The 18,456-nt window shown below is 44.7% G+C and overlaps 1 protein-coding gene across 3 annotated transcripts in view; it reads right to left on the bottom strand.

Annotated features, from left to right (window-relative positions):
- Positions 1 to 1,274: 1,274 nt before the first annotated feature.
- The window catches only part of LOC124142659 (DNA-directed RNA polymerase I subunit RPA2-like), a 44,462-nt gene continuing 27,280 nt past the window's right edge, over positions 1,275 to 18,456 (bottom strand). Inside the window, exons 21-31 of one of the 3 annotated variants that reach the window (XM_048390534.1) lie at positions 17,347 to 17,523; positions 16,812 to 16,895; positions 15,102 to 15,156; positions 13,925 to 14,021; positions 11,811 to 11,961; positions 11,201 to 11,259; positions 10,188 to 10,285; positions 9,761 to 9,886; positions 8,433 to 8,560; positions 5,027 to 5,191; positions 1,275 to 2,479 (exon numbers count right to left, since the gene is read on the bottom strand). In XM_048390534.1, coding sequence (XP_048246491.1) covers positions 2,261 to 2,479; positions 5,027 to 5,191; positions 8,433 to 8,560; positions 9,761 to 9,886; positions 10,188 to 10,285; positions 11,201 to 11,259; positions 11,811 to 11,961; positions 13,925 to 14,021; positions 15,102 to 15,156; positions 16,812 to 16,895; positions 17,347 to 17,523 — 1,359 coding nt within the window. In that variant the 3' untranslated portion in view covers positions 1,275 to 2,260. Of the gene's footprint in view, positions 2,480 to 5,026; positions 5,192 to 6,890; positions 7,668 to 8,093; positions 8,274 to 8,432; positions 8,561 to 9,760; positions 9,887 to 10,187; positions 10,286 to 11,200; positions 11,260 to 11,810; positions 11,962 to 13,924; positions 14,022 to 15,101; positions 15,157 to 16,811; positions 16,896 to 17,346; positions 17,524 to 18,456 lie in introns of those variants that run through there. The other 2 variants (XM_048390542.1, XM_048390538.1) reach the window with 2 other exon arrangements.

Here is an 18,456-nt window from a genome sequence, read left to right as displayed (position 1 = left end):
ATAGAACCTGGTAGAGTGAGTGAGTGAGTGAGTCGGGTTTAACGCCGCTTTTAACAGTATTCCAGTTATATCACGGCATGTCAGCTTAATGTGGGAGGAAAGCCCGAAGTGATGCAGGTTTCAGACGTTTACCACTTCGGTGAAACCCACGAGCACGGGTATAGTGCTGACAAACCTAGAAACATAATCGGGGCGAACCAGGATTCGAACCCACAATCATAGGTTTCTGGCGTGCCCAAGGGACACAACTCTGCACAGCGAATCCCGGCGCCTTAGACGACTGGGCCACCCGTGCCCCCAGAACCTGGTAGATCAGCTCGTAGTAGACAAACAAGAGTTGGCATAGACAGTGTCACATGACCCGACTGCTGTTTGTTTAATTGCCCATCAGACCTTGGCACAGTGTTTTTGTTAATGATTGTCAACTATTTTGTTAAGTGCAGACAAAAGATCACTTTTTAAATCTGACTAGGGTGAGATGCTTCTAGTGTCTGCAAAATTATAGACAATTCTGGCGACCAGTTTTTGAGCTTGCATGTAAAATACGAGTTGCCCTTCATTGCCTACCAAAACAGTGGCAGCAAGTTGGGAAGAAAAGCAGTTTTTGGTTAAGACTTTTAGCAGGTTATTTTCCAAAACTAAGATGTATTTTAACATTGCTGAAAGTTTTTGTACACAACTCACTAGACTGCTGAAAGTACTCTGTACATCCGACAAATGATACATGTACGTATATATCAAGAGCATCTCCAAAGGAATGACCCTAGGTGGTATGCATTGGAACAAAACATATAGCACATGTACTGTGTGACCTGTTATCACTTGTCATATATATGTAATCAAATTATATAACTACATACATAAAACTTTAAGACAGCTGCAGAAGGCATCATAGTGAAAATGGCAAACACCTAATATGTAGGTCACTCACTGCTTCTTCTGATCTTGGCTCTGCCCTGAGGAAGATGTATACTCTCCAGGTTGACCATGACCTATTAAAGAGTTGTGAAGCTTATTTAGACCATATTGGAAATATGCATATTATATCCCTATGATGTCCAAGCAGTGTGTGGTTTCAATAACGGAGTGCGGCAGTGGTAGTGAAATCATAGACAAACCATAGAGCATCCCCATTTACATGGGGCTGCTTTAGTACTGCCACAAATCCTGATGAATTAATTCCATATTCTTGTTTGCCCAAACATTATACCACTTCCAATGTTTTGTAATTAATATACACTCTGAAATGTACAATAAACAACAAAAGCTTACAATTCTTTCATATCTTTTATCGTCATTCATATGTGTCCAAATGTACATCACCAAGATCCTTTGGACTATTATACATGCACTTAGAGTATGTACACATAAATACACATGGACCTCCAAGTCTTCAGTTGTCTAACTTGCTGTCTATGTCGTTCAACCTGCAGAGAACCTGAATGAGTGAATGGGAATTTAACACCACCTAGAACCATATATCATGGAGTGTCTGGTTGCAGACATTTATGCTGATCAAAATCAGCAGATCCTGCCATGGCCTTAGGGACACCAATCTGCACAGCAAAATTGCAGTTTCCTTGACTGCCCCTGGTCACTCATTTGGCTGGGTAGAAATAGTATGGTTTTTTTGTGAGCAAATCATTTCATTCAAGTAAACAGTAATTCAAACTGTTTGACAAAGGTCTGGCGAATAAAGAGGTTTCATTGATCAATCTTATTCCAACTTTATGATGGCGGTCTGTAAATAATCAAGTCTGGACAAGACAATCCAGTGATTAACATCATAAGCATCGATCCACATGCATCAACCAAATCAGTGAGCCTGACCACCACTGAATCCCTTTAGTCGCCTCTTACGACAAGCATAGTCGCCTCTCATGGCAAGAATGGGTGGCTGAAGACCTATTCGAACCCAGATCTTCATGGATCGCTTGTCATAGGAGGCCCCTACTGGTAAATTGGATTGGGGCATCAGTAAATTTGCGTGTGATCATACCCTGATCAAGCTGATGGGGCTGGGCGTTGCTCTGAGTAGTCTGATCAGATTTGATTACCCGATATTACGGCCTCCATGATCCACCAGGAATATTATTGACTGGCGTAAAACAACATTCACTCACGACAAAAGCTATAATAACTTTCATTGGAGGAAAAAATTGAAAGTTTAGTTCAAGGATCAGCAAAGGTTTCATCTTACACAAGTCTCATGATTCACTGTGCCAGCACTGTGTCCAATGTTTCTAAACCTTCAATATGTTCAACTAACACCAAGTTTGAGCTTAATGTTCATAGCAGCCAGCTCGGCCACGAGGTAGCGGAAGACGTAGGGGACAGCGACTGTCTGTATGGTGTCCGACCTCTGACACACCTTGCAGGACCACACCCGGCGGGACTCCACTGATGCTGCTGCAGTGGACACGGGGGGCTTGTCCAGACACGGAGACAGCAGACTCCCACACGACGTACAGATCCGGGCCTGGAACACAAACAGAGTAACTGACAGAAGTACACAGAGACAGCAGACTCCCGCACGACGTACAGATCCGGGCCTGGAACACAAACAGAGTAACTGACAGAAGTACACAGAGACGGCAGACTCCCGCACGACGTACAGATCCGGGCCTGGTACACAGAGTAACTGACAGAGCTACACAGAGACGGCAGACTCCTGCACGACGTACAGATCTGGGCCTGGAACACAACTAGAGTAACTGACAGAGCTACACAGAGACGGCAGACTCCCGCACGACGTACAGATCTGGGCCTGGAACACATACACACAAACAGAGTAACTGTCAGAGCTACACAGAGACGGCAGACTCCCACACGACGTACAGATCTGGGCCTGGAACACATACACACAAACAGAGTAACTGTCAGAGCTACACAGAGACGGCAGACTCCCACACGACGTACAGATCCATGCCTGGAACACATACACGCAAACAGAGTAACTGTCAGAGCTACACAGAGACGGCAGACTCTCACACGACGTACAGATATGGGCCTGGAACACATACACACAAACAGAGTAACTGTCGGAGCTACACAGAGACGGCAGACTCCTGCATGACGTACAGATCCGTGCCTGGAACACAGAGTAACTGACAGAGCTACACAGAGACGGCAGACTCCAGCACGACATACAGATCTGGGCCTGGAACACATACACACACATACAGTAACTGACAGAGCTACACAGAGACGGCAGACTCCCACACGACGTACAGATCCATGCCTGGAACACATACACGCAAACAGAGTAACTGTCAGAGCTACACAGAGACGGCAGACTCTCACACGACGTACAGATATGGGCCTGGAACATATACACACAAACAGAGTAACTGACAGAGCTACACAGAGACGGCAGACTCCAGCACGACATACAGATCTGGGCCTGGAACACATACACACACATACAGTAACTGACAGAGCTACACAGAGACGGCAGACTCCCGCACGACGTACAGATCCAGGCCTGGAACACATACACACACATACAGTAACTGACAGAGCTTCACAGAGACGGTAGACTCCAGCACGACATACAGAACTGGGCCTGGAACACATACACACACATACAGTAACTGACAGAGCTACACAGAGACGGCAGACTCCCGCAGGACATACAGATCTGGGCCTGGAACACATACACACACATACAGTAACTGGCAGAGCTTCACAGAGACGGCAGACTCCCGCACGACGTACAGATCCAGGCCTGGAACACATACACACACATACAGTAACTGACAGAGCTTCACAGAGACGGCAGACTCCCGCAGGATGTACAGATCTGGGCCTGGAACACATACACACACATACAGTAACTGACAGAGCTACACGGAGACGGCAGACTCCCGCACGACGTACAGATCCAGGCCTGGAACACATACACACACATACAGTAACTGACAGAGCTTCACAGAGACGGCAGACTCCAGCACGACATACAGATCTGGGCCTGGAACACATACACACATACAGTAACTGACAGAGCTACACGGAGACGGCAGACTCCCACACGATGTACAGATCTGGGCCTGGAGCACGTACAGACGTAAAGATCCCGGCCTGGAATATACACACACATTAACTGACAGAGCTAGGAACATACACACATTCAGTAACTGCTATAGTAAAATTGAGACACCAATTTTTAGGCCTTTTAAACAAATCAACATACTTTTCAGCACCATTAGGTCATGTTGACCTGCCATCAACTAGGTCACAGAGCCTGAGTATCTGATCAATAAAGATCAATTGCGACCAGCAAGGTTGCTAGGGACCGATTCTAACTCCTCATAGGTTCCCATAATCTAGTAACCTCTTACGAGCAATGCTGGGCAAACCAAAGGACAAAAGTAATGTGTGCCACAGACTTTCCGGGTAACATGACACACACACTCTCTTAAGCCCTGTGATAAAGCTGATTTACTTCACACCTCTACCTGCCTGGGACAACTCAGAAGGGCTCCTGGGATACATGGATCCTAGTAACTCCTGGTGCCTTCAACCAACATGCTTCCCATACGCCACAGAACCATGAAGGTCTGGGGTAGAATGGGTCTTCAGCAACCCAATCTTGCCATAAAAGGCGACTATGCTTGTCATAAAAGGCGACTAACGGGATCGGGTGGTCAGGCTCGCTGACTTGGTTGTTGCATGTCATCGTATCGTGTGGATTGATGCTCATGATTTCGATCACTGGATTACCTAGTCCAGACTCGATTATTTACAGACTCCCGTCATATACCTGGAATATTGCTGAGTGCAGTGTTAAACAACAAACAAACAAACAAACCCTTACGCCACAAAAGTAAAATAACCGACAGCTTAATTAAGTTACAGAGGCTGCTTACTAGTACTGTAGCACATCAAACTTGTTACCAGGAAAGAAACCCATTAGTTTAAATCTTGAAATAGTACTTTGAAAGAAAGTAATACAGATTTAGAAAGTCCTGGGTGTTACAAAATCAAAAAGTTCTTTTAGAGTGAATCTGCTATGTATAATACTGACCCTGGTCCCATCAGAGCAGTTGAAGAGTCTGTCATGGATGAGGAAAGCTGCGCCATGAGCTATCAGGGCGTCTCTCTCCATCTCTCCGAACCTGATCCCTCCGGCCTTCTTCCTCCCCTTCACAGGCTGGTGAGTCAGGGGATCAACAGGACCTGTACTCCGCACCTGTAACAACACTAACACACTGTGTCACACCCTTCATTATCAGGGTCAACAGGACCTGTACTCTGCACCTGTAACAACATCCACACACTGTGTCACACCCTTTAATATCAGGGTCAACAAGACCTGTACTCTGCACCTGTAACAACACTAACACACTGTCACACCCTTTAATATCAGGGTCAACAAGACCTGTACTCTGCACCTGTAACAACACTAACACACTGTCACACCCTTTAATATCAGGGTCAACAAGACCTGTACTCTGCACCTGTAACAACACTAACACACTGTCACACCCTTTAATATCAGGGTCAACAAGACCTGTACTCCACACCTGTAACAACACTAACACACTGTCACACCCTTTAATATCAGGGTCAACAAGACCTGTACTCCACACCTGTAACAACACTAACACACTGTGTCACACCCTTTAATATCAGGGTCAACAGGACCTGAACTCTGCACCTGTAACAACACCAACACACTGTGTCACACCCTTTAATATCAGGGTCAACAAGACCTGTACTCTGCACCTGTAACAACACTAACACACTGTCACACCCTTTAATATCAGGGTCAACAAGACCTGTACTCTGCACCTGTAACAACACTAACACACTGTCACACCCTTTAATATCAGGGTCAACAAGACCTGTACTCCACACCTGTAACAACACTAACACACTGTCACACCCTTTAATATCAGGGTCAACAAGACCTGTACTCCACACCTGTAACAACACTAACACACTGTGTCACACCCTTTAATATCAGGGTCAACAGGACCTGAACTCTGCACCTGTAACAACACCAACACACTGTGTCACACCCTTTAATATCAGGATCAACAGGACCTGTACTCTGCACCTGTAACAACACCAACACACTGTCACACCCTTCAATATCAGGATCAACAGGACCAGTACTCCGCACCTGTAACAACACCAACACACTGTCACACACTTCAATATCAGGATCAACAGGACCAGTACTCCGCACCTGTAACAACACCAACACACTATATCACACCCTTCAATATCAGGGTCCACAGGGCCTGTACTCCGCACCTGTAACAACACTAACACACTGTGTCACACCCTTCAATATCAGGGTCGACAGGACCTGTACTCTGCACCTGTAACAACACCCACACACTGTCACACCCTTCAATATCAGGGTCGACAGGACCCGTACTCCACACCTGTAACATCAACACACTGTCACACGCTTCAATATCAGGGTCGACAGGACCTGAACTCTGCACCTGTAACAACACTAACACACTGTCACACACTTCAATATCAGGGTCGACAGGACCTGAACTCTGCACCTGTAACAACACTAACACACTGTGTCACACCCTTCAATATCAGGGTCGACAGGACCCGTACTCCGCACCTGTAACAACATCCACACACTGTGTCACACCCTTCAATATCAGGGTCGACAGGACCCGTACTCCGCACCTGTAACAACATCCACACACTGTCACACCCTTCAATATCAGGGTCGACAGGACCTGTACTCTGCACCTGTAACAACACCCACACACTGTCACACCCTTCAATATCAGGGTCGACAGGACCCGTACTCCACACCTGTAACATCAACACACTGTCACACGCTTCAATATCAGGGTCGACAGGACCTGAACTCTGCACCTGTAACAACACTAACACAGTGTCAGACACTTCAATATCAGGGTCGACAGGACCTGAACTCTGCACCTGTAACAACACTAACACACTGTGTCACACCCTTCAATATCAGGGTCGACAGGACCCGTACTCCGCACCTGTAACAACACCAACACACTGTCACACCCTTCAATATCAGGGTCAACAAGACCTGTACTCCACACCTGTAACAACACCAACACACTATATCACACCCTTTAATATCAGGGTCAACAGGACCTGTACTCCGCACCTGTAACAACATCAACACACTGTGTCACACCCTTTAATATCAGGGTCAACAGGACCTGTACTCTGCACCTGTAACAACACCAACACACTGTGTCACACCCTTTAATATCAGGGTCAACAAGACCTGTACTCTGCACCTGTAACAACACTAACACACTGTGTCACACCCTTTAATATCAGGGTCAACAGGACCTGTACTCCGCACCTGTAACAACATCAACACACTGTGTCACACCCTTTAATATCAGGGTCAACAAGACCTGTACTCTGCACCTGTAACAACACCAACACACTGTGTCACACCCTTTAATATCAGGGTCGACAGGACCCGTACTCCGCACCTGTAACAACACCAACACACTGTGTCACACCCTTTAATATCAGGGTCAACAGGACCTGTACTCTGCACCTGTAACAACACCAACACACTGTGTCACACCCTTTAATATCAGGGTCAACAAGACCTGTACTCTGCACCTGTAACAACACTAACACACTGTGTCACACCCTTTAATATCAGGGTCAACAGGACCTGTACTCCGCACCTGTAACAACATCAACACACTGTGTCACACCCTTTAATATCAGGGTCAACAGGACCTGTACTCTGCACCTGTAACAACACCAACACACTGTGTCACACCCTTTAATATCAGGGTCGACAGGACCCGTACTCCGCACCTGTAACAACACCAACACACTGTCACACCCTTCAATATCAGGGTCGACAGGACCCGTACTCCGCACCTGTAACAACACCAACACACTGTCACACCCTTCAATATCAGGGTCAACAGGACCTGTACTCTGCACCTGTAACAACACTAACACACTGTCACACACTTCAATATCAGGGTCAACAAGACCTGTACTCTGCACCTGTAACAACACCAACACACTATATCACACCCTTCAATATCAGGGTCGACATGACCTGTACTCCACACCTGTAACAACACTAACACACTGTGACACACACTTCAACATCAGGGTCGACAGGACCTGTACTCTGCACCTGTAACAACACTAACACACTGTGTCACACCCTTCAATATCAGGGTCGACAGGACCTGTACTCCACACCTGTAACAACACCAACACACTGTGTCACACCCTTCAATATCAGGGTCAACAGGACCCGTACTCCGCACCTGTAACAACATTCACACACTGTGTCACACCCTTCAATATCAGTGCCACATGTCAAACTGGGAATTGTTGGACTGTAGAATGTACTCATTGTAAGATTTGATCAACAGACGTTTGAACAACGTGTTCTGAGTGCCATGACCAGCCCCATCTGTCTGTACCTGGAACTTGTCGGACACCATGTGTCGAAGTCTCTGGTAGTACACGATGCCGCAGAAGATGCTGACCTCCATCTCTCGGCCGTCCACGCCGCTGTACATGCTCTCCGTGCCGTAGTAGTTGTAGCCAGCTGCAAACATACAGTCACACTTGCTCAACAATCTACAACAACTGTCAGGTCTTTTGCATTTGACTAACTATTACATAAATGATTTGTAAAGCAATTGATTCAACATCACTTTGAACACCTTCCCGATGCAAGGGTGATAACTGACTATAAATGTCCAGTTTCCTCTCTTGCCAAACTAGGCTGGAATTTCTGGGCTTGATCGTAGAGCCACAAGTGGCTATTACGAGTTATGTCCCTTCTATGTCCCTACTACTGACCAATCAGATTCCACCTCTCATGTTACTTGCATTTGCTTCAAACAAAATGGCTGTACCAAGTGAAGATGATCTGATAGATAATCAAGATCTATATTGTAATCAAATGGGTCTTATTTCATGAAGAGCATCATATCATGTGAGCACCGTGATTAAAAACATGAAAAGATTTGGAAAATATCTCTTGACGCTAACTGGACGGTACATATGCTTTGCAAACAAACCGTAATCTGCATGGCAATTTACAAACCTGATTTCGATTTTGTTACACGATTTTGATGGGACTATGCATAGACTCGTTAAACATAACTCCATAATTCCAACCTAGTTCAGCAAGGGTTGAAACTAGACTTGTTGTCTGTAGCCAGTTAAATCCCTTGCCTTGGAAAGATGCACAATATTTTTCTTACATCACAGCTCTTCAGCTTAACATGGGAGGAAGTGAAGCATGGCGTAGACCTACAAGCACAGGTATGCTTCTGACAAAGCTAGAATCATAATCAGGGCAAATCTGGAATTCAAACCCACAATCATAATGTAGTATAAGGGGAGGTAACTTGTGTTATATACATGTATTGGCAGTGTAAGGGGGATAACTCTAAAAATATATAGAACGAATATCGCGGACGAAGGGAATGCGTTGCTAGGTAAGCAGGAGCATGGTAAGAATAGAAGGGAGGAGAGGGCAAGAAGACCGTCAGCACAGTTGGATTTGATCATCGCATGCTCCTAGGACGACTGGGTCACTTGTACCCTTTTGAAGAGACGCAGCAGGAAGAAATTAATGTTGGCTTAGTTTTGGTCAACAGATACGAAAACCAATGAAATAACCCTGCCTACATTTCAATTTGCACAATATTGAGGAATGAAGAAGTTTTGGAATCGTTTTCCTTGGCATATTCTTGTTGTGAAAAATTAACAGGAAAGCTGTGAGTAGAGCACACACCTGCAGTCAACATGTTCCCAAAGTGGTCGATGGCAGGCTGTTTTTCGGAGAAAGTGAAGGGCGTGGCATCGTGGCAGAGTCCGTGGAGAGCCGAGGACTTCCCCGCCATAATCTCGATCATCATTCCTGCATACAAAACATTAGGTGACAATTTGACAAATACTTGCTTACCAGGATGAGTGACCAATTTATACTGCTATTAGCAACATTCTAATATCACAGTTGGGAATACATGCTCATGATATCAATCACTGGATTGTATGGTCCAGACTCGATTATTTTTCAGACTGCTGTCATATAGCTGGAATATTACTGAGTGTGGCTTTGAACAAAAAACAAACACAGAAACAAACAAACAAACAAACGAAACAAATCCCTGATCTGAATGGAGTCACACTGTCTGATGGCTCCTGACACTGCCACCTACCTATCGTCATCCTGGAAGGGAAGCCATGAGGGTTGAAGATGATGTCGGGCGTCATGCCACTCTCTGTAAACGGCATGTCCTCGGCCGGCCAGAACATGCTGGAAACAGCAATACATGATTAATTACCTCTCTGCATCTCCAGGCAGCAGGAATCAATGAACAAATCAATAACAAACGCTGAAAGTTAGCTGCGATTCTGGGGGACTATATGATTTATGTGTATATTGTAATGGCATGCAATACAAAAATGACCATGTCGTAATGTTTGTGTGTTTGTTGTTTAACACCACATTCAGCAATATTCCAGCTATATAACGGTGTATGTAAAAAACCCAGTCTTGAACAGACAATCCAGTGATTGACATCATGAGCATTGATCCAAGTAATTGGGATACGATGACATGCATTCTCGAGTGAGTGAGTGAGTATGGTTTGTATGCCGCTTTTAGCAGTATCCCAGCAAGATCATGGCTGGATACAACCAAAATGGGCTTCACACATTGTACCCATGTTGAGAATCGAACCCAGGTCTTCGGTGTGACCAACATATGTTTTAGTCACTAGGCTACTCCACCACCCTAGTCATGCTTGACTGATGTTAGAGAAGAAGTTAAACAGTGAATGTTTCATGAAAGGGTGGAATGATTAACTGATGGTGCACTGTAATATCAACCAATATGTGATACATTCTGAATCAAGATCAAAATTGTTACCTTGATCTGGTACCTTCAAATATTGGTGCATATTGGACAGTTTGGATTCAGTATATAAAGTCCATAACTCAGTCCTATTGTGTTTCCTTTTGGCTTAAATAACACGAACATCACAATGTGATTTTGAAAACTGAAGATTTTGATTTTCTGAAAAAGGATAATAATTTGAGATTTGAATCCACAGTCCATCTGGTCACATGAAGAGTATTGCAGCTGCAGTTTATCATTACATCATGTACAACAGTTCAGGATATTTCTCAAAGATTTAATTCCAAATGATACAAATATTTCCAGACTCACCTGCAAATTCCTTTCTGGCCATGGCGTGTTGCAAACTTATCACCGATGATGGGGTTTCTCTGGAAGGTGTGATGTTATACTATGAGTATGGACAGTCCACAACCTTCAACATACTGACACTACGCACAGAACACATTACAGAATCATTAATGCAGAGCTCAAACTGCTCCACTTGGAACAAGACAAGTATGGATACTCTTCTACTCTAGGACCCAATTAGAATTTGGTTTTATGCTGCTGTTAGCAATATTCCAGCAATATTACAGCAGGGAACACCAGAAATAGGCTTCACACATTGTACCCATGTCAGGAATCAAACCCGTGCCTTAGGCGTGATGAGTGAAAGCTTTAACCACTAGGCTACCCTACCGCCATCAAATTAGTAGTGAGTGAGTGAGTGTGTATGGTTTTACGCCGCTTTTAGCAATATTCCAGCAATATCACGGCGGGGGACACCAGAAATGGGCTTCACACATTGTACCCATGTCGGGAATCAAACCCGGGTATTCGGCGTGACGAGCGAACGCTTTAACCACTAGGCTACCCGACCGCCCCCATCCAATAAGTAGATAAGCATGGCGACTATTCTATTAAAAGGGGGACATCTTACCTGCACCCTCAACATCAGGACGGCTCGCTGCAGCAGCCCCGCTCCATGGTCGTCTGACGGGTTCTGGACAATCTTCACACTGTCAACATACGCAGCCTCCTGGCTCTTGTATTTCTCCACGGTCATCGCACCAGTCTGGATGTTCACATAACTAGAAAAACAAGGACAAATATACAACCAGTCCCTCATCAATATCCAATCAGAGTTCTCTCCACATTATTATTATTATTATTATTATTATGATTATTCCATTGCAAACTGTCATCTTCAATAACAACAAATCAAATCAAAACACGGTTACAGAAGTGGGACACCAATGTTGGGTTTCACAAGCAGCACCCATATAATCGAACCCTGATCATTACTGTGACAAACGAACACATGAACCTGTGGGCCACCCTAACGTGTCATTCACAAGGTAAAACATTTCATAGAATCCATTGGTAATTTCAAGTAATTCTCCCTTTGAGCTTCCACTGATATTGCCAACGTAGGTGTAAAGTGTTGGTAAAAAATGCCTCACTATACAGTAAACAACGTTTATAACGAACACGCTTATAACGAACTGATGGATATAACAAATGTTTTTTTGGCTCCGTCCATTCGCTGTAATTATGCTGTATATGTCGTGTTCAAGAGTATTTCACTTATATAGCCACATGCATCTACGTGTGTGTGTCTCCCTGTACGAGTCCGGACTGGAGTTGATTTCATAGTGCTGGCTCACTGAGATACCATGCTGCAGTTTAACATGAATACCCCACTCAGACACAGTATACTGACTCCGAGAGGACCAGTCCCTTTAACCCTCAATGCTGAGCTCCAGGCAGGGTAACAACAAGCCCCATCTGTTAACATCCTTTGGTATGACGTGGCCAGGGATCAAACCACCCGCTACCCGGGTAGATGCTCCAACCACTACACCACGGAGTCTGTCTCCAGAACATATAACCGGACACAGAATTAATGGGACGTAGTCTCCTACCGGAGATCAAGTGAACCTTGTAGGGCTGGGATGAGTAACTCGGGTACTCAGGCCGGGTGGGTACTGAGTAGGATTCGGGTACCCACATGTCAACCCGGACCCGTCGTCAGTCACATGATATATTGTTTAATGACGAAAATTATCTGTAACTCCGTTGTTACACATCAACTTCACGGTATGCATGACCAGATCGTTTTATAGAGTAAGCAAGTGTATCTAAATAGGTTTTGTTAGAGCTCTGTTTAAACAATTCTTAATCAGACATTTGGACTCATCTCTGTCAAGTAATAGGGGGTCGGGTACCCAGGTAGCACATTTGGACACATCCCAGCCCTAGAACCTTGCTATGTTTAGTTCTGAACCACACACAACTATCATGATGTCACTGTGCTCACTGGGATACAACAAATGGCTGGTCACAGTTGGAGATTCAAATTCAAATGGATATAACAAATGGTTTTTTGGCTCCGTCCATTCGCTGTAATTATGCTGTATATGTGCTTATAACGAACTACGGTTATTATGAACTAAATTTAGTGGTCCCTTTAAGTTCGTTATAACTGTAGTTTCCTGTATTGTCAAATAACCGCCGGTAATTTCTGATAAGTTGAAATGTGGTTTAATGTTGTGTTCAAGGTTACTGCACTTATATAGTGATGATTAAGCATCTGTGTGTGGCTGCTTGTACTAGTCTGGATTAATGCAGGTTTTGTAGTTCTAGTTCACTCAGATAGCATGCAGCAGTTTAACATGGTTTCCCCACTTAGACAGAGTACACCAACTACGGCACAGACTAGTTAATTCCCTCTCTACCAGTTCCCTTATTCATTCCCATGAGCATATGTCCCATGTTGTTTGTAAGTTGTTTAACGCCGCACTCCGCAATATTCCAGCTATATGATGGCAGTCTGTAAAATAATCGAGTCTGGACCAGACAATCCAGTGACTGACATCATGAGCATCGATCCACGCAATTGGGAATGATGACATGCATCAACCAAGTCAGCGAGCCTGACCACCCGATCCCGTTCGCCTTTTACGACAAGTATAGTAGCCTTTTATGGCAAGTATGGGTTGCTGAAGACCTATTCTACCCCGGAATCTTCACGGGTCATGTCCCATGTCTTACCTGTAGAGGGCGTCCCCTTCCTCCAAGTAGGCACCGACAGGGGGCAAACCATCGGAGTCAAGATTCCATTTCTGTTTTGCCTTGCTGGGAACGTAACCTGACAACAGGAATGATTGAGACACTTGGTACCAGTTGGTTTCGCACAGTATAGAATTGTGTTTGGTCAGAGACATTTACCACATAGAGGAAACCCACTAGCACGGGTCTGATTACAATCAGACTAAGTATGGGATGTTACTCTGATTCTATAATAATAATAATAATAATAATAATAGAGCTGCCCATATAAATAAATACTGCCCATATTTGCAAACCGCAAAAGGCATGTTCAAAGTTTTATTATTACCCCGGTCAATAGATCAGCATGCATGTACTCAACAATCATTCTGAACTCCCTGAGGAGAATACAACCCAACCTGCCTGTGAGGCGCAAGAAGGTTAACAATCACAGCCATCTCATCCTACTGGGTACCCATTTACTGCTGGGTAAACAGAGGCACACTTCAACCATAGTCACTTGCCCAGGTGACACCACATGTGTTACATGTGCTTCAGTGGGGGGCAGGACCGAAGCCCTGTAAACTCTCAGGAGCCAAGCAACCAAAATCACAATTCTTATATAGACACCACAACCATTCTCAGTTTGTCAGAACCATACCTGACTCAGGGGTCTGACTGATGTTGTAATTGAAAAGACAAACAGTTTAAAACAGATATAACCCACCTCACTGACGTCTATGCAAGGAAATGAGGTCAGTTACTATTTTAGTTTACAAATGTTTTGCTCAATATTTAATCCAGGTGGTTGTACGTGAAACCAAAAATCTCAGCTTCTTAAACTTACTGTTGATGATGAAAAACAAACAAGTTGTATCTTTGGAGATCATTGAGTTTTATGTTGTAGTCAATGTGACACTTTATTTTAAAGAACTGTCAGTATATGAAGGAGTGAGTGAGTGAGTATGGTTTTCGACGTTTTTAGCAATATTCCAGCGGGGTACACCAGAAATAGGCTTCACACACTGTACCCATGTGGGGAATCGAACCAAGGTCTTCGGCATGACGAGCGAACGCTTTAACCAATAGGCTACCCCACCACCCGAATATGAACGAATATGCAATTGATGCAAATGTTTGGCTTCACATTAATCTCTTCTGAACATATATGGCAGCTTACTGAGAATGCAGGAATACTTTGTGTTGGTTGCTGTCTCGGTCTGGAGAGAAATAAACTGAAAAACAAAGAAAGAAACTGTACAACTAGGCCACAAGCTGAGCTGAGCTGAGCTGAGTTGAGCTGAGCTGAGCTGAGGTGAGCTGAAATGGGGTTTAACGTAGTGTTCAAGAGTATTTCACTTATATAGCCACATGCATCTACGTGTGTGTGTCTCCTTGTACGAGTCCGGACTGGAGTTGATTTCATAGTGCTGGCCCACTGAGATACCATGCTGCAGTTCAACATGAATACCCCACTCAGACACAGTATACTGACTCCAAGAGGACCAGTCCCTTTAACCCTTAATGCTGAGCTCCAGGCAGGGTAACAACAAGCCCCATCTGTTAACATCCTTTGGTATGACGTGGCCAGGGATCAAACCACCTCCTACTCAGGTAGATGCTCCAACCACTACACCACGGAGTCTGTCTCCAGAACATATAACCGGACACATAATTAATTGGACGTACACTCCTACCGGAGATCAAGTGAACCTTGTAGGGCTGGGATGAGTAACTCGGGTACTCGGGCCGGGTGGGTACTGAGTAGGATTCGGGTACCCACATGTCAACCCGGACCCGTGGTCAGTCACATGATATATTGTTTAATGACGAAAATTATCCGTAACTCCGTTGTTACACATCAACTTCACTGTATGCATGACCAGATCGTTTTATAGAGTAAGGGAGTGTATCTAAATAGGTTTTGTTAGAGCTCTGTTTAAACAATTCTCAATCAGACATTTGGACTCATCTCTTGAGACCTACAGGGTAGGGTCAGGTAATAGGGGGTCGGGTACCCAGGTAGCACATTTGGACACATCCCAGCCCTAGAACCTTGCTATGTTTAGTTCTGAACCACACACAACTATCATGATGTCACTGTGCTCACTGGGATACAACAAATGGCTGGTCACAGTTGGAGATTCAAATTCAACATCTCTGTTCTGCTACATTGCCCCCCAAAATCTGACTGCACTTTCCTAATTGTTTTTATTGATAAGGAGCTGCAACTCAGGATTTTGTAACCTACATTTGTGTATTTTCTTATTCGAAAGTACCTACTGACTTTTACTAAAGTTCCTTCCTGTGAATATATGGTTACACACAGATGCGTCCATCAAATCAGAGGTCATCACTGTGATTAGAAACACCTGATTGTCCAACCGTCTTTTACGAAAGTGCCTTTCAATAAGATGTGTCCATCAAATCAGAGGTTATTACTGTAAATTGAAACTTATGATTGACCAACAGTCTTTTATGAAAGTTCCTCCTTTGAATATTTGGTCACACACAGATGCGTCCATCAAATCAGAGGTCATTACTGTGATTTGAAACTTCTGATTGTCCAACCGTCTTTTACGAAAGTGCCTTTATATAAGATGTGTCCATCAAATCAGAGGTGGTTACTGTAAATTGAAACTTATGATTGACCAACAGTCTTTTATGAAAGTTCCTCCCTATGAATATTTGGTCACACACAGATGTGTCCATCAAATCAGAGGTTGTTACTGTGATTTGAAAAAAACATCTTTTACGAAAGTTCCTTCCTATGAATATTTGGTTACACACAGATGCATCCATCAAATCAGAGGTCTTAAATCAGAAGTTGCTATTGTGATTTGACCAATCAGGAAGGAGTATTTTCCAAAGTTATGGTGGAATGTTCTACCTTATTCATGTAGATACAGCCGTGGGCCAGGCCTCTCTCTGCTGATGACTTGTTGATGATCATAGCGTCTTCCATGTCATAGCCCTGAAACAACAACACAACAGGTACAGATACACAAACACTATGTATTTAGCTCGTCAAGGCTCGCTAAATACAATGTTTATTCCTAATGCAGGATATTTACCATCCCCAAACACACTCGCGTGATAACCTCTATATACAAATCTGATGTAGATTTGGGACATGGCAGTATATACTTACTGGTTGGTTTGTTGTTTAATACCGCACTCAGCAATATTCCAGCTATATGACGGTGGTCTGTAAATAATCAAGGCTGGACCAGACAATCCAGTGATTAATATCATGAGCATCGATCCACGCAATTGAGATCGATGACAAGCATCAACCAATTCAGCGAGCCTGAACACGCAATCCCGTTAGTCGCCTCTTAAAGAAAGCATAGTCGCCTTTTACAGCAAGAATGGGTTGCTGAAGACCTATTCTACCCCAGATCTTCACGGGTCTAAATACTTACTGTATAGGATATGACAGCTATCACAGCGTTGGTGCCTGGAGGGTAGTTGTCGACGGCGAGGTCAGAGTAATACTTAGGCCTGACCAGCGGAGACTGCGGCGTCAACAGTCGGTAGAGCTTGTTGTCGGCGCGGTGGGTGATGTTGTGGCATGCTGTGCCCAGTGTCTGCTTGGCCATCTGGAACAGGAGACCCGATCTCTCACATCACCATCATCTCACACTTATATCTCATAGTAACTTACAGTTGTCTCACTGGTGGGAAAATATCTGGTAAATATCATGGCAATCTGCTCGGTGTAAAGATGCTAAGAAATGTATCAGCAATATCATGTCAACCTGCACATATTATATTCTACCTGTGACTAGGTGGGGACTTCTGACAGGAACACTGACTGACCTGACACTGGTGCATGTTCCTGACGCTGGTTGTTCTCCCAACTCACCTGACACTGGTGCGTGTTCCTGACGCTGGTTGTTCTCCCAACTCACCTGACACTGGTGCGTGTTCCTGACACTGAGTGTTCTCCCAACTCACCTGACACGGGTGCGTGTTCCTGACACTGAGTGTTCTCCCAACTCACCTGACACTGGTGCGTGTTCCTTGCAAGAACGCTGGTTGTTCTCCCAACTCACCTGACACTGGTACATGTTCCTGACGCTGGTTGTTCTCCCAACTCACCTGACACTGGTGCGTGTTCCTGACACTGAGTGTTCTCCCAACTCACCTGACACTGGTGCGTGTTCCTGACGCTGGTTGTTCTCCCAACTCACCTGACACTGGTGCGTGTTCCTGGCAAGAACGCTGGTTGTTCTCCCAACTCACCTGACACTGGTGCGTGTTCCTGACGCTGGTTGTTCTCCCAACTCACCTGACACTGGTGCGTGTTCCTGACACTGAGTGTTTTCCCAACTCACCTGACACTGGTGCGTGTTCCTGACAAGAACGCTGGTTGTTCTGCCAACTCACCTGACACTGGTGCGTGTTCCTGACAAGAACGCTGATTGTTCTCCCAACTCACCTGACACTGGTACATGTTCCTGACAAGAACGCTGAGTGTTCTCCCAACTCACCTGACACTGGTACATGTTCCTGACAAGAACGCTGAGTGT

This window comes from Haliotis rufescens, unplaced genomic scaffold (genome assembly GCF_023055435.1).
Source record: "Haliotis rufescens isolate VD_foot unplaced genomic scaffold, xgHalRufe1.0.p SCAF_10, whole genome shotgun sequence".
Classification (NCBI taxonomy): Eukaryota; Metazoa; Mollusca; class Gastropoda; order Lepetellida; family Haliotidae; genus Haliotis; species Haliotis rufescens.
Note: the sequence above shows the minus strand (reverse complement) of the source record. Positions and strands in the feature narration are given on the sequence as shown.